Source organism: Callorhinus ursinus, unplaced genomic scaffold, assembly GCF_003265705.2.
Source record: "Callorhinus ursinus isolate GAN/ISIS: 27379988/994484 unplaced genomic scaffold, GSC_fseal_2.0 scaffold15, whole genome shotgun sequence".
NCBI classification, from domain to species: Eukaryota; Metazoa; Chordata; class Mammalia; order Carnivora; family Otariidae; genus Callorhinus; species Callorhinus ursinus.
The window spans coordinates 4813120-4839550 of NW_027397077.1; the positions used below are offsets into that span (position 1 = coordinate 4813120).

The 26431-nt window shown below is 51.5% G+C and overlaps 1 protein-coding gene across 1 annotated transcript; it reads left to right on the plus strand.

Moving 5' to 3' along the window:
- Positions 1-26431, plus strand: PTPN23 (protein tyrosine phosphatase non-receptor type 23). The gene is given in 26 exon segments (XM_025884763.2): positions 1-170; positions 8792-8866; positions 17514-17641; positions 17892-17968; positions 18667-18716; positions 18876-19007; positions 19252-19332; positions 19414-19545; positions 19645-19692; positions 20088-20144; positions 20276-20334; positions 20482-20561; positions 20679-20793; positions 20886-20951; positions 21329-21474; positions 21752-22063; positions 22155-22309; positions 22414-22565; positions 22668-22847; positions 22936-23803; positions 23805-24731; positions 24813-24997; positions 25080-25184; positions 25265-25403; positions 25515-25628; positions 25706-26431. Coding segments are annotated over 26 exon segments (4947 nt in total). The 5' UTR covers positions 1-86; the 3' UTR covers positions 26186-26431.

Genomic DNA, 26431 nt, shown 5'->3' on the forward strand with positions numbered 1-26431 from the left:
GGCGGGGCGCGCGGCTGAGGCAGCAGCTGAGGCAGCAGCTGGGGCAGCTAGGGGAGCGGCCGGGTGGCCGTCGGGCGCTAGCCGCCATGGAGGCCGTGCCCCGCATGCCCATGATCTGGCTGGACCTGAAGGAGGCCGGTGACTTCCTCTTCCAGCCGGCCGTGAAGAAGGTGCGTGCTTCCCCCACTGCCTCCACCTCTCCCGCGTAGCGCCGTCTGCCAGCGCGTGACGCCCCCTGCGCGTCCATCATCTCCCTAGGCCCTGGTCGCAGGGTCGGGTGAGGCCCGGAGGGGCCTCCGCTGGATTTCCCCAGCCTGGGCCACCCCTTGCAGACAGTCCTGTCCTCTCCTCGCCCGCTCGGGGCTAGCGCCCACAGTCTCGTCGAAATCCGCTTCCCGACTTCGGCTCCAGGCCGTCCCCGGTTCCCACCGAGGCACCGCACTTCCTCGGTGTGACGCTCGGGACCTAGTTCTGCTCCGCCCCTCCTCCACGCCGGGACCGCCCCGCGGGGAAAGGTGGGCGGCCCTGGCCGTCTCGTTGACCTGTGCTCTAGGTGCGCTGTGGGTCCAGGACCCTCCTGGGACGGACGCCGGGGATGTGGCTCAGTGTGTGTGTTTTAAAGGTGGAAGCCAGAGGAATGCCTGACCTCTGCGACTGGGGTCTCTCTGACAGTTGGTGCAATTCTCTCTGGTCTCTTAAGAAGAACCATATTCGGGAGCCCCCTTGGACCAAAAGATACGGTTCCTTGTCATTTTTGGAAGGGTAACTGGTTTTCTTAACCGCCCGGAGGGGATAAACAGTGTTGTAGCTCCTGGAGAAACCTTAGCAGTCGTTGTGTTGAACCTTCAGTTGGACGGGGGAGACAGGCAAGTCTGGTGGTGATAGAGGCAGGGGACCTCTGTGGCGAGATCAGGTGGGGCTGGCACAGAGAGAGGCCAGGTGTGTTGAATGAGCATCGGGTGCCCTCCGGGACATCCCCTAGGTGGGGAGGGCCACCTAGGAGCATTGGGTCAGAGCAGGAGTGAACAGGAACAACCAGGTCGTGGCAGGTTGGCATCCTTGTGGCTTTAGTAGAGCAACTGCCAAAGTCAGTCCCAGGTAATCTAGGTGGTGCACCACTCATCAGGGTACTCAAGAAAAGGGATCTGAGAAAGAAAATAGGAAGTAGTTCCCCCAATAAGCTGTCTCCCTTCCTTTCTTTATCCTGCCACTGCCTTAGTTCAGACACTAATGATTTGTGTTCCTTTGATTCCATCCTTAAACTAAACCTCTTTGGGCCTTTGTTTCCTCATTTGTAAATACAGGAAATTAGATTAATCTAAAACTTAAGAATTTTGTTACCTCTTCTCTAGACTTTGGTCTTCTCTCCATCTACTCTTTTCATACAAGTACAGTTAGATGAATTTTTCTAAAGCACAACAAAACTCCTTTGTTTTCTAGTTCAGCCCTAACCCATTTAGAGTTCTCCTTGACCAACCCCAGCCCTTTCAGTATTTTTTGAGGGCCCAGGGTATGCTTTATCTATGTATTTTTTTTTTTTAAGATTTTATTTATTTATTTGACAGAGGGAGACACAGCGAGAGAGGGAACACAAGCAGGGGGAGTGGGAGAGGGAGAAGCAGGCCTCCCGCTGAGGGGCTCGATCCCAGGACCCTGGGACCATGATCCGAGCCAAAGGCAGACGCTTAACGACTGAGCCACCCAGCCGCCTCAATTGATCTGTGTATTTCTGATACAGATTCTCTTCACAGTCGGCCATTTGCTGTTCTCTTGACATTCTGTGTGTGTTTGCTCTTCTCTGCCTTTGGTTGTAGAATTCCTCCCACCCAGAAGAGCGCTCTTGTTTGTCCTGTGGGATGGGGCCCTTTAATCTCTGTATATTGGTTCTGTCCCTCTTTCAAGGTCGGTCCAGTTTAAGTTCTTTCTCTTCCAAAAGCATTCTTTAATCCTTCCACCTAGGTTAATCTTTCTCTTCTCTGAATCCCTTTTTCCATTCTTTTCCTGGTGTTAGTATGTGTGCTATGTTTTAACTCCCCTATTCAATTCTAGGTGACCTGAAAAGCATCTCCATGTTCCTTGAAGCCTAGCGGGGTCTCCTCTACTACATTGTTGGCATTCAGGAAAATGTTTCTGAAATGACTGAATGACATTTGAGAGAGATTTTAGACATGGTGACCATAAATTTATGGAAATCAGTGGTAAAATCTTAACCCAGAAAATCCTAGGAGATATTTTTGTTTGAACTTAACCTTTGATACTCTGGTTACTCTTACTTAACCAGCAAGGTTTTATGTGAGTAATGACTTCTCTGGAAGCCTCTCTGAGCCTCCATGAGAGTAGTTGCTCATTAGCCATTTAGCCTGAGGTGGTATCAGATGCTGAAGAAACTGTTCCTTTCCTAGACATCAGCTCTTTTTCTTTGTTTCCTGTTCTTTGGGTTGGGAGAGATACTGCCACTTATTTGATAGGTTAAGATTGTGGCATGTATTTGCATGAACCCACTGAAAAGGAATAGCAGCCTGTGGGTAGGCTGGGCTTGCGAATGGCCAACTGCTTCCTGGTACCCTGGAACTCTTCCTGCAGGAGACTGCAGAAGCCACTTCAGCCTGGGAAGTCTTCCTGACCCGGACCCCTCTCCCCAACCCTAGAACCCCTACTCTGCCTCTCCACTCATACCCTTGTCCTCTTCTACCCTTTTCCTCAGCCATGGGAACCTTCACCATTGACTTGGAGCTGAGAGGTACAATTTAATTTAGGATACTGGGGTAAAAATGGGTTCTCTTGAGGTCAACCTGTTGAGCACTGTTACCTTGGTAATACAGGTGAATAAGAGACAATTCTTTTTTTTTCTTTCATGGAGTTCAGTTTAGTAGAGGAAATTTAAAAATTAAATGGCAGTATCAGTGGAAGAGTATGTGCAGTGTACAGAAGTACCAGCCTAAGGAGGGGCCATCAGAGAAGGCTTGGTGGGCTTTGAAGGATGAATAGGAGTCTTCCAGATAGCTAAAGGGTTTGTTTCTTTGTAAGGCCTGGGCTGTTGAAAAGACCTTTCATAATGGTTAGTATTGATTTTTGCTCCTGATGGACATGCCTTCAGTTATGGAGTAACGTGAAATAAGAGCCAGGAATGGGGTGCCGCCTGGGTGGCTCAGTTGTTAAGCATCTGCCTTCGGCTCAGGTCATGATCCCAGGGTCCTGGGATCGAGCCCTGCATTGGGCTCCCCGCTCAGCAGGAAACCTGCTTCTCCCTCTCCCACTCCCCCTGCTTGTGTTCCCTCTCTCACTGTGTCTCACTCTCAAATAAAATCTTAAAAAAAAAGCCAGGAAAACAGCAAGCTGGTTCGGAACTGTGGTGCCAAGCTTTAGGTTGGGATACTGGGGCCCACATAATTTTCTGGTGGGAAAATGCTTCTGTCTCAGCTCTTTTTCTTACCTGTGCTTTGGAGCTCAGAGTGCTGACTCACTGGAAACTGATGAAGGCTGACTTGTACTCTTCATCACTGAGTGATTTGGTGACAAGTGCTGGTATTTGAAGCTGTTTTCTCTTCTGGTCCCAAACACCTGCCCTTAATCAGTTGCACTAGAGCTTAAGTCAAGCTCACCTGGACTTAAGTGTTAACATCCATCTCTGATTCATTTATTGAACAAATAGTTATTGAGTGACTGTATGTGCCAGCTCTGGGAACTCAGGGCTGTATGTAATGACAAAAATCCGTGCTTTCATGGAGCTTATCTTTTGATGATCCACATAGTAACCCTTCCTCAAGGGCATATGTATCATGTGGTAGCCGCCCTGCCAGTTGGGTGGCTTCTTGGCCTTTCCCCTCCTCCCACTCTGGCTTGGATTGATCTCTAAATCTCCACTTTTCCACCAGGTTCCTTCAGAGAAACTGCCTGCTATTCAAGGCCTGCCACCACTTGGCTTCAGCCTGCCTTTCTCTAATTCATTCACCCAGGCCTCTCCTATAGGAACTGTCAGCCTCTTTTCCTTCCACATCTGGTCATTGTTCTTGCTCTGGTCCTTACTGGAATTCATTTTCTCCCGTTCATTACTCAGGTTGAACCATATGTCCTCAGGGCCCCTTTAGCTGCCTGGCTGTTGTACCACACTCCTCCAAATTTAGACAGGTCTTCGTGCTCAGTTGACCTGCACCACAGAGTGCACACTCTTATTACCTCTTCTTACAGTTCATCATTTTTTTTTTAATTTTTAAAATTTATTTGACAGAGAGATCGAGAGAGAGCACAAGTAGGCAGAACAGGCAGAGAGAGAGGGAGAAGCAGACTCCCTGCAGAGCCAGGACCCCCCCCCCCCCACGTGGGGCTCGATCCCAGGACTCTGGGATCATGACCTGAGCTGAAGGCAGCCAATTAACCAACTGAGCCACCCAGGCGCCCCCTCTTACAGTTCATCTTATTCACTTGTAGGTAGAGCCTGGTTTTTAGGTTTGTGGAAATTTTCTCCCTCTTCTCGATTTCCCATGGGATAGCTGACTCCTTTGAAACACTTGTCACATACACAGAAAAGAAAAGGAGATGACCGGAGGCCTAAAAGGGGACCCTGCCTCCTCAGCAGTGAGGAGCATGGGACATAGCCAGTTATCTCTGGTGGTGACCTTTCTTTTCTCTTATCACAGATTTGGAGTCACCAAACCTGTCTGCCCAGTTGTGTTTTACAGCAGAATGGCTCCAGGAGCAGATGACGTGCATTGTCCAGTTCACTCTCTCTGACTTTAGTCTCGTACACCAAAAACCTGTATCCATTTCACTCCAGATTCTTTCCTTTATTCGTGAAGTAATAAATACTTGTGTGTGGAGACTGCTTCACAACTGTTGGTTGAATGACCTAGTCTAGTTCTAGCACCTGCCAGGAGATGTAACTTGAGTTGTCCTTGCTGGTGTTTTTTAGAAGAGATGTGGGAGAGATTCCTTGAGGTTAGGGCTAGGTGTTAGAGTAGGCGAGGATGAAGGACTGTTCTCATCCTCGCTGCTGGTGGCCTGTAATTTGGTTTTAGGCTTTCTGACATTAAGGGGCAATAAAACTTCTTCTGAATAAAATTAATCTCATTTGAAATTCAGTAGCAAAGCATATATTGTGTTTATTAACAGTACTGTATGCGGGACTTAGTTTTGTGTTTCCGTGGACCAGCCCAAGGAATGCCTCATATTTGAGTAAATCCTGCAAGTGGGGAAAAAAGAAATAAGTGTATGGTGAACAAAGGTAGTGTTAACACATGTGATGCATTTTATTCTTTTTTTATGGATTGCTGCTTTAATTAGCACCATGAAATTCCAAGATGTTATATCAAATTAAGAGCAAAAGCTAAACACCCCCACCACCTGGTGGAGAGGGGGACCCATACACAGAAAAGTGAGAACGTGCTAATAGAAGAGAAAGTGACAAAATGGAATATCCCTGGGTCAGAAGTCAGGAAACCTGGCTTGGGGTTCTAGCACTGCCATTGCTAATCTCTGGTTTCCATTTTTCCAATCTGTAAAAGAACGTCAGGATCTAGGATGAGTATTTCCAGTGATCTCATCTACCTACAAAATTCTGTGCCATTTGTTGCTCAGTAAAAGAGAAGAGTAGTATCATGGAAATAGCATAGACATTGGAATCAGACCTTGGTTTAGGTCCCATCTCTTCCACTTAATTGTGGTGACCTTCAGCTGCTACAAATGATTACATAACTAATCTGGTCCTCATTTTTCTCACCTGTAAGATGGAAATACTATACCTCATAAGCTTGAGAATCAAGAATTAATGCATGTGAGTCCCTATGAGAGGTCTTGACATATACATATTTCTCTCTGGAAATGGCCTTTCCATTCTCTTAGTATTTTGCACTTGTAACTCCTTCCTTTCCTTTTTTATTTTCCCCCCAGTGGCTCTGGTCCCTGGACATGCTCTCAATTAACATAGACATGTCCGTAGGTCTTTTTGTTCCCTCAGGAAAGGATCGCCAGCTGCCCCAGAGCCTTCATAGGCTCTGGAGGTTCTCTGGTGCTCTCAACCCTAACTGGCTGTTAGTTGTGTAAGTGCACTGGGGTCCTTTCATTGCCTTCTAGTTTCTTGCTCCTGGTCTGTGGTGGCAGGGTCCAAGGTCTACCTGCTGCTGGGCCTTTCTTCTCAGGCTCTGTCAGGAGCTTCAGATACTGACCAGACTCTGTTCTGAGCTCTGCAGCTCTAAAGAGTTTGATTTCACCATATTTTTGTGTTCTCTTTTTGTGTGTGTCTTTATATACATACACACATGTGCATGTGTGTATATCCCATGAAGCTTCGAAAGTAAGTTGTACACAGCACATTCTAAGGACATTCTCCTGTGTAACCATATTATCATCTCACATAAGAAAACCCACAAAAATTTTCTATTTTTTTTTTTTTAGATTTTATTTATTTATTTGACAGAGAGAGACACAGCGAGAAAGGAAACACAAGCGGGGGAGTGGGAGAGGGAGAAGCAGGCTTCCTGTGGAGCAGGGAGCCCAATGCGGGGCTTGATCCCAGGACTCTGGGATCATGACCTGAACCAAAGGCAGACGCCTAATGACTGAGCCACCCAGGCGCCCCTCTACTATAATTTTTATTAAAATTTCACCTATTGTCCCCAAAGCATTTTTTTAAAGATTTTATTTTTAAGTAATCTCTACACCCAACATGGGGCTCAAACTCATACAACCCTGAGATCAAGAGTCATATGTTCTACCTACTGAGCCAGCCAAGCACCCCCCAAAAAATATTTTTATGACTTTTCCCCCCAAATTCAGATTCAGTCAAGGTTCCCGTATTGTATTTTGTTCTGTTTCTTTAATCTTTTAAAATCTAGACTAGTCACCTGTTCACCCCCACCCCCATGACACTGATTTTTTTCAGAGACTGGGTTAACTGTTGGGCAAAATGTCCCATCTTTGGACTTTTTTTAAGTGTCTCCTTTTAGTATTTTCAGTTTGTTCATCCATCCTCTGCATTTCCTGTAAATGCAACCATTTGTTAAGTATCTAACACATCTAATAAGGTCCCAGCCATTCCTGATGCACTCATTGTTTGGTGCGGGTTGGAGGGGTGTCACTGGTATGACCCTGCTGCTGTGCCAGGCACAGTCTGGTGAAGGCATGTTTAGAATGTAGGGAGAGCAGCAGCTAGAGTTCAGGGAAGTGACATCTCAGCTGAGTCTTAATAGAGAAGAGGGAACAACATGTGAACAAGCATTGAGACCTGAGAGCAGCAGTTCCACAGGACTGTGGGCTGGGGGTCCCCGGGAGTTGCTAGAAGACAGTCCTTGAAGGCTGTTGGGGGCAACTGTGAGGAGCTGTGAACTCTGTGCCTAGGAGATTACCTTTGACTTTGGAGGCTTTGGGGAGCCATTGTTGCACAGTGGCTCAGATTACAATTTTTCTCTTTAGATTGCAACTCATTTCTCATAATCTCACTATCCTGAGAAAAGTGTGTTTGGGTTTGTTTTTTTCCCCAGGTATGTCTGTGTTTCAGAAGGCTTTGAAGTCAGGAGTGACAGTGGATTTTGCTAGAAAGAGAACTCTGGCCCCTAGGTAAGGGGTAGATTTGAAGGGGTGACAAGAGGATAGAGAAGAGAACTCATGGACACATGGGACTTGCAGGAAGTAAAACCAGCAGAAGAGGTCAGAGCTGGAGGTTTGGGAATGTGACTGGTTGGTGTTGAAATAAGCTTGGCAGGAGCCTCCGCTCTGCCTGTCCCTCCAGGGCAGGTAGGAGCTGTCACATGGCCTTCCGGGTTTCCCATGTGGCTAGTGCCCCAGCTGTGTGGCATAGGTTCTGGGAAGGGACCTCCGAACAGGTCAGTGGGCCACACACATGGTGTGAGTGTGCTGCTGGACAGAGCAAGCCACCTCTTTTCAGCCGTTTTAGCTTCCTTCTCCACTTCACAACCTTGGTTCAGGCCTTAGGGAACCTGTGAAGTGGGCATCAGTGCCCTTTGTGTTTGTGGAATGGGTACATCTGCCTCCCCCTGCCCCCATATTGCTAACTCAGGCAGCAGGAACCGCAACAGGCGTAGTTCAGCGGCCTTAGTCTGTTGATCTTAGGTGAACAAGGGGTCTTTTGGTCCAGGCTGTGCCTCCAGACTGATGAGTGCATTCATTTCCGAGGGAGGCAGCTCCTGAGGCAGTGAGTGCTGTTGTGGCCAGGCATGCCGGTCCCCTCTCTGATGTGAGTACGGACTTTTCCTTCTCTTTCTCCGGATCGTTCCCATCACACACCTGTAGGCCTTTCTTCAAGGTGAGGACGATGTAAATCATTTCTACTGTGGTGCCCTTTCCTAGCCAGGGGGGCTGGTGAAGAAGGCTTTGCGCTCCCACTCTTGTTTGGTATCTTCTGCCTACATTTGTTGTTGGGTTAGGATTATGGTTGTGATCCCAGAACACAGCAAGGTCCAGTCCTTAGGGAGGCTTGAATTTGTGGCCTATTTTGGGATGCTTGGTAGGATCCTGTTTCAGCCAGCTAAGTTCCCCAGCTTCCTGAGCTGTCAGAGTCCTGGACTTTACAGGGAGGGCTGCAGCCTGGTGAAGACCACTCAGGGTGTTCACGTAGGGTCGTCCAGTCGTATTTTCTATTTTGCTCAAATGTAGCGGCTCCCATGGTCAGCATCTTAGTGCTGCCACATTGTTAAGGTAGAGTTTCCAATGCTCCAGCAGATACGCTCGTGGTTGTGGATCTAGACTCGTGACTGCCAAGGACTCGGCAGAAGTGAGAGCAGGGGAGCATCCTGTATTCATGGTTTACATTGTTCTCTCTCTCTCTCCCTCTCTCTAGTTTGTCCTAAAAAATTACGGAGAAAACCCAGAAGCCTACAATGAGGAACTGAAGAAGCTGGAGTTGCTCAGACAGGTAGGAGGATAGTATTTTTATGCACTTGTGAACAGGACAGGTTTGATAGGGAGGTAAAGAAACCACCTGGAACTGTGTTCTTATTTTAATTTAATATTTTTTCCTTTTTAAAAGCAGCAAAGTTAATGATAGAAAAGTTTGAAAATGCTAAAAAGCAAAAAAAAAAAAATCCTAATCCTTCTCTCAAATTTTTGTGTGTATATATATTATAATTTTATATATAATTGACTCTTGAACAACACGGGTTTGAACTCTGTGGGCCCACTTATATGCTTGTTTTGTATAGTACAGTACAATAAATGTATTTTCCTTATGATTTCTTTAACATTTCCTTTTCTGTATGATACATATAACATATAAAATGTGTATTAATTGACTGTTACCAGTGAGGCTTCTGGCCAACAGTAGGCTATTAGTGGTTACGTTTTTGGGAAGTCAAAAATTATAGTGGAATTTTGACTGCGTTGGGTGGCGGTCAGCACCCTTAACCCCACCCTGTTCAAGTGTCAGCTGTGTATACTGTATAAAAACATGATAGGATTCTACACCGCCTATATAGCTTATATAGTCTGCTTTTTTCATTTAATGTATCGTGGATTTGTTTCTGTATCAGTGAACATAGAACCATAGTATTTGTAATGTCCTGTGATCTTTCCATGGCACTGTGATTTAATCAGTCTGGTCTCAGAATATTCGGTTATTTCAGTGTTTTCACCGTTGTAAGTATAATCCGTGTCTGTGCATACTTGGGCGCTGGGATTGTTTCTATAGGAATTAGTGGGTGAACAGGATGCGCTTGCTCTCATTTCCACCCCCGGCACGTACATGCCTACTCGTGCTGTTACTTTGCAGTCCTGGCTGGCACTCTGGTAGGTGAAAAGGGTATTTAATTTCAATTTTCAGTTACTTAGTTAATCAGGTTTCACAGTTGTTAATGTGTTATATATCTTCTTTTAGGACTTGCCAGTGTCTTTTGTCCATTTTTCTCTTAGAGTTCGATAGGCATACCTTGTGTTGTGCTTTGCTTTATTGCACTTCAGATACTTGTGTGTTTGTTTTTAAAGATTTTAAGTAATCTCTACACCCAGTGTGGGGCTCGGACCCATAGCCCCGAGATCAAGAGTCTCGTGCTCCACCGACTGAGCCCGCCAGGCCCCCTAGATACTGTGGTTTTTACAAATTGAACGTTTGTGGCTGTCCCACATGGAGCAAGTCTGTTGGTGCCATTTTCCCGACAGCACTTGTTCACTTTGTGTCTCTGTGTCACATTTTGGTAATATTGCAGACTTTTTCATTATTATATTTGTTAGGGTGAGCTGTGGTCAGTGATTTTTGAGGTTACTATTGCAATTGTTTTGGGCACCAAAGACCCCATATAAACGGGTAGATTTAATTGGTAAATGTTGGGTGTGTTCTGACTGCTGTTCCCCGTCTTTCTCTCTTTCCTTGGGTCTCCCTGTTCCCTAAGACACAACAGTATTGATATTAGGCCAGTTAATAACCTTACAACAGTTTCTAGCATTCAAATGAAGAGTCCTACGTTTTCATTTTAAATCAGAAGCTAGAAATGATTAAGCTTAGTGAGGAAGGCCTGCCGAAAGCAGAGACACGCTGAAAGGTAGGCCCCTTGCACCCATTAGCCAGGTTGTGAATGCAAAGGAAAAGTTCTTGAAAGAAATTAAAAGTGTTACTCCAGTATGAGCACATGAATGGTAACAAAACCACATCAGCAGTGGCTGATGTGGAGAAAGTTTGAGTGGTCTGGATAGAAGATCACACCAGCTACAACATTCCCTTAAGCCAAAGCCTAGCCCAGAGCAAGACCCTGACTCTCTCCAATTCTGTGAAGGCTCTGAGAGGTGAGGAAGCTGCAGAAGGAAAGTCTGAAGCCAGCAGAGGTTGGTTCATGAGGTTTAAGGAAAGAAGCTGTCTCCCTAACATCAAAGTACAAGGTGAGGGGTGCCTGGGTGGCTCAAATGGATAAGCGTCTGCCATCAGCTCAGGTCATGATCCCGGGGTCCTGGGATTGAGGCCTGCATTGGGCTCCCTGCTTAGCGGGGAGTCTGCTTCTCCCTCTCCCTGTGCCCTTCCCCCTGCTCATTCTCTCTCTCTCTCTCTCTCTCTCTCTTGCTTGCTCTCTCTCTCAAATAAATAAAATCTTTAAAAGAAAAAAAAGTACAAGGTGAAGCAGCAGGTGCTGATGGAGAAGCTCCAGCAAGGGATCTAGAAGATAATTCGTGAAGGTGGTTACCCTACACAACAGACTTTCAGTGTGGATGAAACCACCTTTTATACTGGAGGAAGATGCCATCCAGGACTTTCATAGCTAGAGAGAAGTCAGTGCCTGGCTTCAGAGCTTCAAAAGACAGGCTGACTCTCTTGTTAGGAGCTAATGCAGCTGGTGACTGTTAAATTGAAGTCAGTGCTCATTTACCATTCTGAAAATCCTAGGGCCCTGAAGAATTATGCTAAATCTAAGCTGTGCTCTAGAAATGGAAAAACAAAGTCCAGCTGGTTGTACATGTTTACAACATAGTTTACTAAATATTTTAAGGCTCCTATTAAGACCTGCTCAGGAAAAGAAGATTCCTTTCAAAATGTGACTGCTCATTGACAGTGCACATGGTCACCCAAGAGCACTGATGGAAATGTACGAGATAAATGTTTCCATGCCTGTTAACACAACATCCATTCTGCAGCTCATGGATCAAGGAGTCATTTTGACTTTCAGGCTTATTCCTTAAGAAATACATTTCATGGGGCGCGTGGGTGGCTCAGTCAGCTAAGCGTCTGCCTTCAGCTCGGGTCATGATCCCAGGGTCCTGGGATTGAGCCCTGTGTCAGGCTCCCTACTCAGCAGGAAGCCTCTTTCTCCTTCTCCCGCTCCCCCTGCTTGTGTTCCCTCTCTCGCTGTCTCTCTCTATGTCAAATAAATGAAATCTTTTTAAAAAATACATTTCAGGGGCGCCTGGGTGGCTCAGTCGTTAAGTGTCTGTCTTTGGCTCAGGTCATGATCCCGGTGTCCTGGGATCGAGCCCCACATTGGACTCCCTGCTTGGCGGGAAGCCTGCTTCTCCCTCTCCCTCACTTGTGTTCCCTCTCTCACTGTGTTTCTCTCTGTCAAATAAATAAATTAAATCTTAAAAAAAATAAAAATACATTTCATGAGACTGTAGCTGCATAGATGATGATTCCTCTGATGGATCTGGGCAAAGTTAATTGAAAACCTGGAAATGATTCAGTGTTCTAGATGCCATTAAGAACAGTAGTGATTTATGGGAAGAGGTTAAAATGTCAACATGAACAGGAGTTTGGAAGAAGTGGATTCCAGCCCTGATGGAGGACTTTGAGGGATTCAAGACTTCAGTGGAGAAAGTCACCCACAGGTGTGGTGAAAACAGCACGAGAACTAGAATCAGAAGTGGAGCCTGAAGATGGGACCGAATTGCTGCAATCTCATGATAAAACTGGAATGGATGAGGAGTTGCTTCTTATGGATGAGTAAGGAAGAGTGGTTTCTTGAGCTGGAATCTACTCGTGGTGAAGGTGCTGTGAAGTTGTTGAAATGACAACAAAGGATTTAGGGTATCACATAAACTTAGTTGATCAAGTAGCAGCAGGATTTGAGAAGACTGACTCCAATTTTGAAAGAAGCTCTACTGTGGGTAAAATGTTCTCAACCAGCATCACATGCTCCAGAGAAATCGTTCATAAAAGGAAGAGCCAATCAATGGGGCAGACTTCACTGTTATCTTACTTAAGAAATTGCCACAACTACCCCAGGTTTTAGCGACCACCACCTTGATCAGTCATCAGCATGGTGGCAAGACCCTCCACCAGCAAAAAGATTACTACTCACTGGAAGCTCAGGTGATGGTTAGCATTTTTTAGTAATAAAGTACCCCCCCTTTTTTTTTTTAAAGATTTTATTTGACAGAGAGAGGGAGCAAGCAAGAGCAGGGGGAGTGGCAGGCAGGGGAGAAGCAAGGTTCCCTGCTGAGCAAGGAGCCCGATGTGGAATCACAACCAATCCAAAGGCAGATGCTTAACCGACCGAGCCACCCGGGGGCCCCTAAAAAGTACTTTTTAATTCAGGTATGGACTTTTAAAGATATAATGCTACTGCATTAATAGACTATAGTATAGTATAAACATAACTTTTATATACAGTGGGAAACCAAAAAATTCATTTTGACCCACTTTATTGTGGTCTGGATCTGAACCTGGTAGTATCTCTGAGGTTTGCCTTTACTTTTGTTCTTACTAATTTATAAGACTTATTCACACATTGATATTGTTCCTTTGTCTTACCTGATGCAAATTTTTTCAGTTCGTTGTTTTTTTTTTTTTTGGTTTTTGTTTTTATTTTTTTAAGTAGGCTCCACGCCCAGCTTGGAGCCCAATGTGGGGTTTGAACTTACAGCCTTGAGATAAAGACCTGAGCTGAGATCAAGAGTCGGACACTTAACTGAGCCACCCAGGAGCCCCATATCATGGTTTTTATTATGTTTTTAATGCAGACTTTTCAAATTTTACATATAAATGTTTAAGTCAGGTCCATCTCATCATTCCTTTTACTTTCCTTTGCTATGCACTGAGAAAAAAACTTCATCACCTAAATAAAATGTAAGCAGTTACTGATGTTCTTCTAGTACTTGTGCTATTTGATTTTTATTAAACCTTTATATGGTATTTATTTAAGTATATGATAGGTGAGGGAAGGCTCGAGCTTTGACTACTTCTCTCTACTTTTTCTGTTTTTGGAAACACTCCTGTGTTGGATTCTTACATACACTTTAGGTCTATTTAAAATTCCCTCTTCTCTTCTACCATCTACAGGTCCATGGTTTTTTTTTTTTTTTTAAGATTTTAATTAGAGTGAGAAAGAGAAAGAACGAGAGTGGGGAGGATCAGAGGGAGAAGCAGACTCCCTGCCGAGCAGGGAGCCCGATGTGGGACCCGATCCTGGGGCTCTGGGATCGTGACCTGAGCCGAAGGCAGACACTTAACTGAATGAGCCACCCAGGCACCCAGGTCCGCAGTATTTTAAGTATTATCTGTTGTACATTTTTCTATCTGGTAGGACTAATTCCTGATAATAACTTCTTTTTTTAGTTTTCCATGGTTATTCTCACATAAATATTTCTCAGATGAACTTAGAATCTTTTTGTCAAGTTCTGCAAAATAGCATTGGGAATTTTGTGAGCTCATAAAAAGTACAGATTGATGAGATAGAATTAATATGTTTATGAGGTTGCTGTTCTCTGCATTTCTTCATATATATATTTTCAGGTTTCTCAGTAAAGTTTTCTTCATACACATTTTCTTCTTTACACGTATCTTGTTGAGTTCATTTCCAGACTTTTTATTGTTGTTGCTATTATTGAGTGTCCTTCCCCCCCTTTTATATTTTCCACCTGTTGCAGTTGGTGTAGAGAAAAGCAGTTGAGCAATTTATTTTGTTTTTGGGTTTTTTTTGTTTATTATTTACTTTTAATTAATCTCTACCTCCACTGTGGGGCTCAAACTCGTGACCCCAAGATCAGGAGTTGCACACTCCTCAGACTGAGCCAGTCAGGCACCCTGAGCAATTTATTTTGATAATTGTCTTTTGGATGGTATTTGAGTTCATTTTCTTGGGTTTTCCAAGTTACTTGAGTCGTACCATATACACATTATGATTTTGCCTTCTTTCCAGTGGTTGTACTTCTTATATGCTTGGAATCGGCAGACATTTCCAGAGCATTGTTAGTAATTGTGAGAATGATTTGATTCTGGTGTTGAGGTATCAGCTTGGAGCGTGGCGCTGGCCACTGTGCCAATGTCAGGTGGCTTGTTTCTGCATGTGGGGGTGCAGCGGCCCCTCATCTTGTTGCGGCTCACTCTCCTAGTGGCAGGGGTGTCTGCACGCTCACTCACTTTGTGTTCTCATCAATTAACAGATCATAAAAGCTATACAAAACTTGGCAAATAAGAGAAATACAAAGAACAAAACAATCATGCCCAGAGAGAGTCATTGTGATTTTACACATTTTTATTTAAAAAAGCCCGAAGTTAAAATAACATTGCCAAAGCACTGTAGACTAAATCATTTTAATTGTTAAAAGATTCGCTTAAATTTTATTATGTTTCTAACCTTTCTTGACCTGTGCCCCTTAGCAATAAACAATGAGCAATAACCAAATGCTGTTTCTGTAATTAATATTAGGAAAGCATTTTTTCCCATTTTTAAAATAAAAATGACATAACATTGAATAATTTCCTCTCAACTCTAGCTGGGGCAAAGCATGATCCCCAAACAAAGAGAACTAAGAGGAGCTCTTTATCTGTCTTCTTCATATACTGTTCCAGTCATGCTTTATTCATTCCCTTAGCAAACATGCATGGAGGGCTCTCTTAATCTCAGGTACTCGTCTAGGCACTGTGGCTTCAGCAGTGAACAAAACAAAGTTCCTGTGGCATAACGTGACGTTCTAAATAAGATTCCTTGAGCAGAGCGGCCCCGGTGCGGCACCGCCAGCATCAGGCTAAGCGTCCAGTGGCAGGGAAGAGGGCAGAGGAGCCAAATCCCGGTTAAAAAAAAAAGATGCCCAGTGAAAGAGAGTCTTCATGAGGGATCCAGGAAGTGTAATGCTGGAGTGGCGGTTTCATTTGGCAGTTTAGAGTAAGGCCTTCATACTTCCATGTGACTTATTAATGCCTCCCCCAGCCTCCTGAGGTGGTGTGGTCCCAGCCATCCATATGGTGGCTCACCAGAGACACAGTGGAGTAACAGGTATGGGAACCAGATCTAGAAGATTTGACATAGGCTCAGTTCTCAAGCAAGAAGCTATTGTACTGCCTACAGCATTGGGGAGACAGTGTTACCAAGGCCAAGTGCCAGTTTGCTTATTTTACTTTGGAAAAGTTGGCCCAAGAGTCTCAACAGTGAAAGGCTCCAATTAAGGGAGCTACATAGGAGTCCACTGCAGATCCCCCTTTTTTTTTTTCTAAATATGTATTTATTTGAGAGAGAGAGCAGGGGAGTGGGGCAGAGGGAGAGAGAGAGAGTATGTGTGCATGGGGGACAGGGGCAAAAGGAGAGAGAGCTCGAGATGGAGGATGGGCAGAGGGGAGAATCTCAAGCAGACTCTGCACTGAGCATGAAGCCCAACTCAGGGCTCGATCCCACAACCCTGAGATCATGATCTGAGCTGAAACCAAGAGTCCAATGCTCAACCGATTGACCCACCCAGGCGCCCCCTGGAAATGGAAGCCAGATAAAACTTGGGGAGCTGTAGGCAATCCTCTTTTCACGATCTGGCCTCAGTTTCCTCATTTGTAAAGCGGGGCTGGAAGAGTTGTCTCTAAGAAGACCTTCCAGCTGCAACTGTGAGATAAATTCTTGATTTATAGGGCATAAAGCTGGAAGGCATGGTGAGGGGCTTTTTGGGGGGGGGTGGGAGTGGCGTGGTCTCAGAGCTTCCTTACCACTCTGCCGTTCGTTCAGCTAGGCTCTTCCTAGCTCCTCCCCATGCAGGGCCGTACAAGGATGGTGGGGTGCTGTGGTTCTCTCAGCAGGTGGGGTGAGAGTGGGCACAGGGGTTCTAGCCGGTCCCTTCTTTGTTTTGTGTACCTTCTTTTTGGAGAGGATGTTGTCTGTTCTTCTGTTTCTTTGAGCACAGGGTTCATCTGCTTTGTTTTGCTTATTTCCCCAAAATGGGAATAGCTTTATTGTTTTTTTATAAAAAGCAAAAGTGGGGGGGGATGAGGTAAGTGGCTGATGGGCATTAAGGAAGGCACGTGTAATGAGCCCTGGGTGTTATATGCAACTGATGAATCACTGAACTCTGCCTCTGAAACCAATACACTATATGTTAATTGAATTTAAATTAAAAAAAATTAAAGAAAAAAGTACAAGTGTTCGATATAGAGTAAACGATACAAAGAATTAAATATATGTCTCCATGTGTATATACAGAATAAGATAAGTTACTTAAACCCTGTTACCCAGTAGTAATCAGTTAACATTTTGGTGTATAACCTTCTAGAATCTTTTATCTTTGTGTAGTTGACTAGTTGACTAGTTGGCTGTCAGTATCTATACGATTTTACATAAATGAAATCATACTGCTCATCTGTTACCTTTTTTTTTGTCTCAATAAATATGTCATGAACATCTAAACATAGTAGAGACTCTCATCTTCAGTATTTGTAGCTGTATTCTCTTTTGTGGGTAGTCGTGACATAATTTATTTAAACAGTCCTCTTTAGTGGAAATTTTGGTGGCATCCAGTATTTGACCCTCTTAATAATACTGTGATAAATATCCTTGTATGCTCACCAAGCATTTGCTTTTCTGGGTGTCTTTTATTACTGTATATTTTAGATACAGAACTGTGGGTCAGCGTCAGGTACATGAACATTTTTAATGCCTGTTGTAAAACTGCCTTCCGGAAAGGTGGGACTGACTCAGCCAGCCAGCCGTGGCTCGTGGGGTGGCTGTTGAACAGCTTTAGGCATAGCTGTGGGCTTTCTCTGGATCCCTTGGAGTGTGTGGTCCGCTGGCTCAGATGCAGATTTCTTTCTTGGGCCTCTGTGGGTAGACAGACCTGCCTGTACTCTACCCCAAGTGATGGCAGGCCTGCTTCTCCCATCTGCTCCCCAGAACGCTGTCCGTGTCCCACGGGACTTTGAGGGCTGCAGTGTCCTCCGCAAGTACCTAGGCCAGCTCCACTACCTGCAGAGTCGGGTCCCCATGGGCTCGGGCCAGGAGGCTGCTGTTCCTGTCACCTGGTGAGAGCTGGCAGGCAGGGCTGGGGGGCAGCCTGGAGGGTCCCTGGGGCGGCCCAGCATGTTTGGATGGTGGGGAAACCCCCTCCCCTTCCCCAACCCCCTCCCCTCTTGCTGCAGAGGATGGGGAGTGGCTTGGTTTGGTCTCCGTGGGCCTCCCTCTGACCCACACTGGGGTGGCTGGTCCTCTCACCTGGCCTCAAGGCCCTGGCCAGCTCCTTCCCTTAAGGCAAAGGGGGTGGCATGTCTGCAGGACTGAGATCTTCTCTGGCAAGTCTGTGGCCCATGAGGACATCAAGTATGAGCAGGCCTGCATTCTCTACAACCTCGGTGAGCTGCCTAACCCTTTCCCCATGGCCCTATCTCCCAGCCCTGCCAACCCAGGATCTTAGCTCAGCAGAAGGTCACAAAGGCAGTGGGTTCAGGGACAGAAGACCCCTGGATTCTGACCCTTCACAGCCTTCCACAGCTCTGCCAGCACCTCTTTTCTGGGCCATGGGCAGCCACCCTGCTGGGGAGAAGCTCTGCTGGGCTGGCTGCCACATGGTGTTGCTGCTGTGTGCTCTGGCCAGGAGCGGTGACTGCTCTTCTCTGGATGGCTCTGACCCCCCCTAATGGCTTTGGGCTGTTCCAGTCGAGACAACAAGGCTGGCCTCAACTAGCCCTGCCATAAACCCTGATGACTTAGCCTCACTGTGGCTCGAGGGAGAAGCCTGGGGAGCCTGAGTCCTGTGCAGGCATCCCTGGGGCCTCAAGACCGGACCTGTAGGCTGGGTGCTATGGATGGGAGTTCCTCCTTCCTCCACCCCTATGTCTGCCTGGTGTAGACCAAGAGACTGAGGGGCTTGGCTGGACTTGGCAGTTTCCCCTTCTGGGTGTCCTTGGACCAACTGCCCCAGTTCTCAGACCCTGTCTTCCTGATCCTGCGTGGCAACACGGCCCCTTTGCCTTAACGCTCGACAAAGGCTTGGGGCAACTCAGGGAGCAGCCCCAGGCTAGCCCTGACACCATGTCCTCTGACTCCCTAGGGGCGCTGCACTCCATGTTGGGGGCCATGGACAAGCGGGTGTCTGAGGAGGTGAGGAGGGGAGGGGCAGTCGGTGGGACACAGGACATAACCAGGGAGGGGGCCTAAGTGTTCTTTGACTCCAGGGTTTGCATCCTGTCCCGTGGGAGTGGACATGGGCAGCTGTCTGGCTCTGCCTCTGGCCATCGTCATTGTCCTCTTCCCTCCCAGGGCATGAAGGTCTCCTGTACTCATTTCCAATGTGCAGCAGGCGCCTTTGCCTACCTGCGTGAGCACTTCCCTCATGCCTACAGCGTGGACATGAGTCGCCAGATCCTCACTCTCAACGTCAACCTCATGCTGGTAAGGAGGTGCCCTTGTTGGGGCCCAGTTCAATCCAGGGGAGGGGACAGCCGGTGCTAGATCCTGGACCAGGCCCTGTGCACAGGGCAGTGGGGCCTTGGCTTTGATCTTTTGAGCCCCAGGGGGATCAGAGCAGGACGGTGCTTCTTGGAGTAGCGAAGGTGGGAGGAGAGAGGACAGGGCAGGGGATCTCTTTGTGGTCCCTCTGATGGGAAGGGTACGATCTCTGCATTTGTCGGCCCAGGGCCAGGCTCAGGAGTGCCTTCTGGAGAAGTCAATGTTGGACAACAGGAAGAGCTTTCTGGTGGCCCGCATCAGTGCACAGGTAGGAGCGGGGGTGGATGGTGGCCCTCGAGGGACTGAGAGCAAGCCTTTAGTTTACTCATGACCCCATCCTGGCCCCCAGGTGGTGGATTACTACAAGGAGGCATGCCGGGCCTTGGAGAACCCTGACACTGCTGCCCTGCTGGGCCGGATCCAGAAGGACTGGAAGAAGCTTGTCCAGATGAAGATCTACTACTTTGCAGCTGTGGCTCATGTGCGAGCACCATGACGGCTGGGCCGGAGTGGGGCGGGGGGTTGCGGGGCAGCCACAGCTTGGGAAATAAGTAGGGGCGTCTCTTCTTTCTTCCCCCAGCTGCACATGGGGAAACAGGCCGAGGAGCAGCAGAAGTTCGGTGAGCGGGTGAGTGAGCTGTGGCAGGGAGGGGTGCAGACTGATTCCAGCCTTGTTCACGAGGGGCTAGAGGGGACCCTTCTCTTACAGAAGAGGGGAGGCTCTCCTCACCATCCCTCACCCCCACATCCTTGGCCATCCCCCGGCTGCAGGCCTGGGGTTTCTTGTGTGTTGTCCCATCTGCTTCACTTTGACCCCCAGAGGACTGCAGAGGCGTAGCAGCGCCCCCCAGTGGGGACGGCTGGTGGGAGGTGGAGCTGTAAGACGGAGCCAGCTGGGCTGATGCCTGGCTCCTTCCTTGGCTTCTGGTCTTCGGGTGGGTCACCTCATGGCCAGGGGTGGCTTAATGGGGTGGCAGAAGGAGGGGGAGGGATGGACCAGGCTCTGCCTACTGCCCCCTATAGGTTGCATACTTCCAGAGTGCCCTGGACAAGCTCAATGAAGCCATCAAGTTGGCCAAGGTAAAGCTGAGGAAGAGCCTGGCTGTCCCTCAGAGCCCTGGGGGAACCCGGAGTACGCCCGCTGGGGCCGAGGGTTGTCCTGGCACTGGCTTTGATTGGTGCTGAGCCCCCTCCCGTCCTTGGTCCCACAGGGCCAGCCTGACACGGTGCAGGACGCACTGCGCTTCGCTATGGACGTCATTGGGGGGAAGTGAGTCTGTGGGGCTGGGGGTGGCCTTGGTTCCTTCTTGTTGGGAAGGGTCTTGGTCCTCTGCCTGCATATTGTGGGGAGGAAGCCTCCAGTAGCTAAGAGCAGTGGCCTGATTGCTGGACTCTGCACTTCCCCTTCTGACCCCAGGTACAATTCTGCCAAAAAGGACAATGACTTCATCTACCACGAGGCTGTCCCAGCACTGGACACCCTTCAGCCTGTAAAAGGTCTGGAGCTGAGGGGAGACTGAGGATCAGGGGAGGGCGTGAGGATGGGAGAACAGGAGAGAGGCAGACTCGAGGCTTGGTGGGCCTGGTTTCCACCGTGCTTCCTCTCCCTCCCAGGCGCCCCCTTGGTGAAGCCCTTACCAGTGAACCCCACAGACCCCGCTGTTACAGGCCCTGACATCTTTGCCAAACTGGTACCCATGGCTGCTCATGAAGCCTCATCGCTATACAGGTGGGAGGGAGGGGCTGGCCCGGTTCTTAGCACAGATGGGGTTGGGAGGTCTCAAGACGTAGCTTCCAGCAACTGCTTTGTCACCTTGGCAGTGAGGAGAAGGCCAAGCTGCTTCGGGAGGTGATGGCCAAGATTGAGGACAAGAACGAGGTCCTGGAGTGAGTGCAGGGCTGGGGGGGGTGCAGCAGATCTCCGCGGGGCCCCCAAGGCTGCTTGCAACAGGGAGAGGGAGAGTGAATGTCCTCTTGCATCAGGTTCCCTAGCTTTGCCTTCCTGCCCATGGTCTTGGGTGCTAGATTTATAGAGGGACAGTCACCTGGCTTGGGAGGGCGGTGTTCCTGTGCCCCATCATTTTCAGCAGTGCCCCAGGCGGGTTCTCTGGGGCCAGGCCAGCTCTCCAGTGGTGCAGGTCAGGATGCTTATTTGCCTTTGCTGGGGCCTCAGACCTCGTTTCAGTTGTGGGGGCTCACCCTCACAAGGGGACGGAGGGTTGGGTCAGCGCCCACCAGGTCCCGTTGTCCCCCACCCCCCGCAGTCAGTTCATGGATTCAATGCAGCTGGACCCTGAGACCGTGGACAACCTTGACGCGTACAGCCACATCCCACCCCAGCTCATGGAGAAGTGCGCGGCTCTCAGTGTCCGGCCCGACACCGTCAGGAACCTTGTCCAGTCCATGCAGGGTGAGCACGGGGGAGAAGCAGGTGGGTGGCGGAGGTTCTCTGTGGCGGCCTTCTCCGTGTCCCCTGTTCACCGAGGACGGAGGTTGTGCAAGCACCCACCCTCACGCCTCCGTGGATTCCCGTGCCCTGCGTCTGCACTGCTCAGCAAGCCCGGGGCCACGTACCAGCCCTTGACCGTGTGGGTGGTTCTGTCTCCCCGGGGAAGGGCGCAAGTTGGGTGCCTGGTGTGGCTGCCTCAGGAGCCGTTCCCCTCCTGCAAACACCTCCCCCCTCCCAGTACTGTCAGGTGTGTTCACGGATGTGGAGGCCTCCCTGAAGGACATCAGGGAGCTGCTGGAAGAAGATGAGCTGCTGGAGCAGAAGTTGCAGGAGGCCCTGGGCCAGGCTGGGGCCAGCGTGGCGGGCTCTAAGGCAGAGCTGACCGAGGTGAGGCGAGACTGGGCTAAGTACATGGAAGTCCACGAGAAGGCCTCCTTCACCAACAGTGAGCTGCACCGGGCCATGAATCTGCACGTGGGCAACCTGCGCCTGCTCAGTGGGCCATTGGACCAGGTTCGGGCTGCCCTGCCCACGCCAGCCCTCACCCCAGGTGAGCCCCCCACTCCCATCCCCCGTCCCGTGCCCTTGGGAAGGGAGGTGGAGCCAGAGGCTCTGGTCTCACCAACCACTGCTGCTCCCAGAGGACAAGGCTGTGCTGCAGAACCTGAAGCGCATCCTGGCCAAGGTGCAGGAGATGCGGGACCAGCGCGTGTCCCTGGAGCAGCAGCTGCGGGAGCTTATCCAGAAGGATGACATCACGGCCTCGCTGGTTACCACGGACCACTCCGACATGAAGGTGGGGTTGGTGAGCCGGGGACGGTCTCGGACTCTGGGCTCCACCCTCAAGCGGTGAGGCCCTGAGTGTCTGTCCCCCCCACGCCCCGTGCCCTCCTCCCTCAGAAGCTGTTTGAGGAGCAGCTGAAGAAGTATGACCAGCTGAGGGTATACCTGGAGCAGAACCTGGCAGCCCAGGACAACGTCCTCCGGGCGCTGACAGAGGCCAACGTGCAGTACGCGGCCGTGCGGCGGGTGCTCGGTGAACTGGACCACAAGTCAGTGTCTGGCCCTGCGCTCTGGCCCAGACTCCCGCCCGGAGCTTGGCCTGACTCCTCACCTTCTGCTGGCCTTTCCGCCCCCCCCCCCCCCGCCCCCAGGTGGAACTCCACGCTCCAGACCCTGGTGGCCTCCTACGAAGCCTATGAGGACCTGATGAAGAAGTCCCAGGAGGGCAAGGACTTCTATGCAGACCTGGAGAGCAAGGTGGCTGCTCTCCTGGAACGGGCCCAGTCCACCTGCCAGGCCCGCGAAGCTGCCCGCCAGCAGCTCCTGGACAGGTGGGTGCAGCCTCGGGGCAGCTGCGGCCCAGATCCAGGCTCGGCTGCCGGGGGTACGGCTCCACTCCTTCCTGACCGTATTCCCCAGGGAGCTGAAGAAGAAGCCGCCGCCGCGGCCCACCGCCCCGAAGCCGCTGCTGCCCCGGAGGGAGGAGGGGGAGGCAGTGGAGGCGGGAGACCTGCCCGAGGACCTGCGCAGCCTGCCCCCCGACATGGTGGCCGGCTCACGGCCACCCGACACCTACTTGGGAACTGCTGCTCCACTCCCCTTTCCTCCCAGCCCCTTCCCCGGCTCTGCGGGCCCAGGACCCCACTATCTCTCAGGTCCCTTACCTCCTGGTACCTACTCGGGCCCCACCCAGGTGTTGCAGCCCAGGGCCCCCCAGGCCCCAGGTCACCCTACAATAGCCATGGCCCCTGGACCTGCCCTCTACCCAGCCCCTGCATATACACCGGAGCTGGGCCTTGTGCCCCGATCCTCCCCACAGCATGGTGTGGTGAGCAGCCCCTATGGGGGGGTAGGGCCCCCCCCGCCAGTTGCAGGTCTGCCCTCAGCCCCACCTCCCCAGTTCTCGAGTCCTGAGATGGCCATGGGGGTTCGGCCAGCCACCACCACAGTAGATAGCATCCAGGCCCCCATCTCCAGCCACACCGCACCACGGCCAAACCCCAGCCCTGCTCCTCCCCAGCCCTGCTTCCCAGTGCCCCCCCAACAGCCGCAGCTACTGCCCGCGCCCTACAGCTACCCTGTGGGGGCCAAGCCCCCCCTCACAGCTCCCCCTGCCCAGCACCACTTTCCTCCTGGGATTCCCCCGGGTTTTCCAGCCCCCAGGGTTGGGCCCCAGCCCCATCCCGCAGGAGTGGTGTTTGGGCCCCAGCCCCCTCAGCAGCCCCTTCCACTCCAGCATCCAAACCTCTTCCCACCCCAGGCTCCGGGGCGGGTCCCCCCCCAGGCCCCCCAGCCCCCCCCACCCCCCCCAGCCCCCTTACCCCTTCACCCCTCAGCCTGGTGTCCTCGGACAGCTAACACCACCCATGCACACCCCTCTCTACCCGGGCCCCTCTCAGGACCCTCTGCCCCCCCACTCAGGGGCTCTGCCCTTCCCCAGCCCTGGGCCGCCTCAGTCTCCCCATCCGACCCTGGCATATGGTCCTGCCCCTTCCCCCAGGCCCCTGTGCCCCCCGGCAGCCCCTCTCTCCATTCGAGGCCCCTCACCTGCCGGCCAGCCCACCCCCAACCCCCACCTGGTGCCTTCACCCGCCCCATCACCAGGGCCCGGCCCAGTGCCACCTCGGCCCCCTGCCGCAGAGCCACCTCCATGCGTGCGCCGGGGCACTGCGGCCGCAGACCTGCTGTCCTCCAGCCCGGAGAGTCAGCACGGAGGCACGCAGCCCCCCGGGGGTGGGCAGCCCCTGCTGCAGCCTACTAAGGTGGACGCGGCTGAGGGCCGTCGGCCACAAGCCCTGCGGCTGATCGAGCGGGACCCCTATGAGCACCCCGAGAGGCTGCAGCAGTTGCAGCGGGAGCTGGAGGCCTTTCGAGGCCAGCTGGGGGACGCGGGGGCCCTGGACACCGTGTGGCGAGAGCTGCAGGACGCCCAGGAACACGATGCCCGCGGCCGGTCCATCGCCATCGCCCGCTGCTACTCCCTGAAGAACCGGCACCAGGACGTCATGCCCTACGACAGTAACCGCGTGGTGCTGCGCTCGGGCAAGGACGACTACATCAACGCCAGCCGCGTGGAGGGGCTGTCGCCCTACTGCCCACCCCTGGTGGCCACCCAGGCGCCGCTGCCCGGCACGGCCGCGGACTTCTGGCTCATGGTGCATGAGCAGAAGGTGTCAGTCATTGTCATGCTGGTGTCTGAGGCCGAGATGGAGAAGGTGAGAGGGCGAGGGGGAGGGGGCTGCCCGGAAGGGACCCTGGAAGAGCAGCCCTAACTGCCTCGCCCGTTGGTCCCTCAGCAAAAGGTGGCGCGCTATTTCCCCACCGAGAGGGGCCAGCCCATGGTGCACGGCGCCCTGAGCCTGGTGCTGAGTAGTGTCCGGGCCACCAAGACCCACGTGGAACGGGTACTGAGCCTGCAGTTCCGCGACCAGAGCCTCAAGCGCTCGCTCGTGCACCTCCACTTCCCCACTTGGCCTGAGTTGTGCGTCTGCTGTCCCGGGGGGCGGGGGAGGGTAGGGGCATCCGCTGAGGCCGGGCTCACGGCTCCCACCCGCACCCCGCAGAGGCCTGCCAGACAGCCCCGGCAACCTGCTGCGCTTCATCCAGGAGGTGCATGCGCACTACCTGCACCAGCGGCCCCTGCACACGCCCGTCATTGTGCACTGCAGGTACGGACCGGGCGGGGAGCGGCCGCACGCCGCACGGGTCCTCGGGCCTGGGCCCTGCTTACACCCCCTTCCTGCCGCAGCTCTGGGGTGGGCCGCACGGGAGCCTTCGCGCTGCTCTACGCCGCCGTGCAGGAGGTGGAGGCTGGCAATGGGATCCCTGAGCTGCCTCGGCTGGTGCGACGCATGCGGCAGCAGAGGAAGCACATGCTGCAGGAGAAAGTGAGGGTCGGGCGGGGGGGTGGGGGGGTGGAGTGGGGGTGCCGGGAGGGGCCCTTCGTGCTGGGGCCAGGGAGGCCCTGCCCTGCTGACCAAGCCGAGGGTCCTCTCCAGCTGCACCTCAGGTTCTGCCATGAGGCAGTGGTGAGACACGTGGAGCAGGTCCTGCAGCGCCATGGCGTGCCCCCTCCGGGCAGACCATCGGCTGGCACGAGCATCAGCCAAAAGGTGAGGAAGGAGCCCCTGGGGTTGGCAGGGCCAGCCCCAGCCTCGTGGACCGGTCTCCACCCACTCCTCTCTTCCAGAATCACCTTCCTCAGGACTCCCAGGACCTGGTTCTCGGCGGGGATGTGCCGATCAGCTCCATCCAGGCCACCATCGCCAAGCTCAGCATCCGGCCTCCCGGGGGCCTGGATTCCCCAGCCGCCAGCCTCCCAGGCCCCGTAGAGCTCCCGGGCCTGCCACCAACCAGGCTCCCGGAGTCCGCTCAGCTCCCATCCTCCTCCCCACCCCCCCTCTCTCCACCCCAGCCCGAGGCCCCCGAGCCTGAGGAGGAACAGCCAGTACCTGAGGCCCCCAGCCTGGGGCCCCCCTCCTCCTCCCTGGAGCTGTTGGCCTCCCTAACTCCCGAGGCCTTCTCTCTGGACAACTCTTTGCGAGGAAAGCAGCGGATGAGCAAGCAGAACTTTCTGCAGGCCCATAATGGGCAGGGTCTGCGGGCTGCCCGGCCCACTGATGACCCCCTCAGTCTCCTGGATCCACTCTGGACACTCAACAAGACCTGAATAGGCTTTGCCTGCCCGGTCCTTACACTACATCATCTCCCGTGCCGGTCTGCCCACCCTAGTAGGGCCTCTCTGGCCGGCCTGGTCTCTTACTCCCATTCCTGCTGCCTTCAGCCCTACCTGGCCCAGCCCGCACCCCTGTGGGGTGGAGATGCCTTGCGGGCCTTGGGTCAGATTCTGCTCCTTTGTGGGACCTGACATTTTTCAGCTCTTTGCTATTAAAGTAATAAACCAACCTGTTCTGTG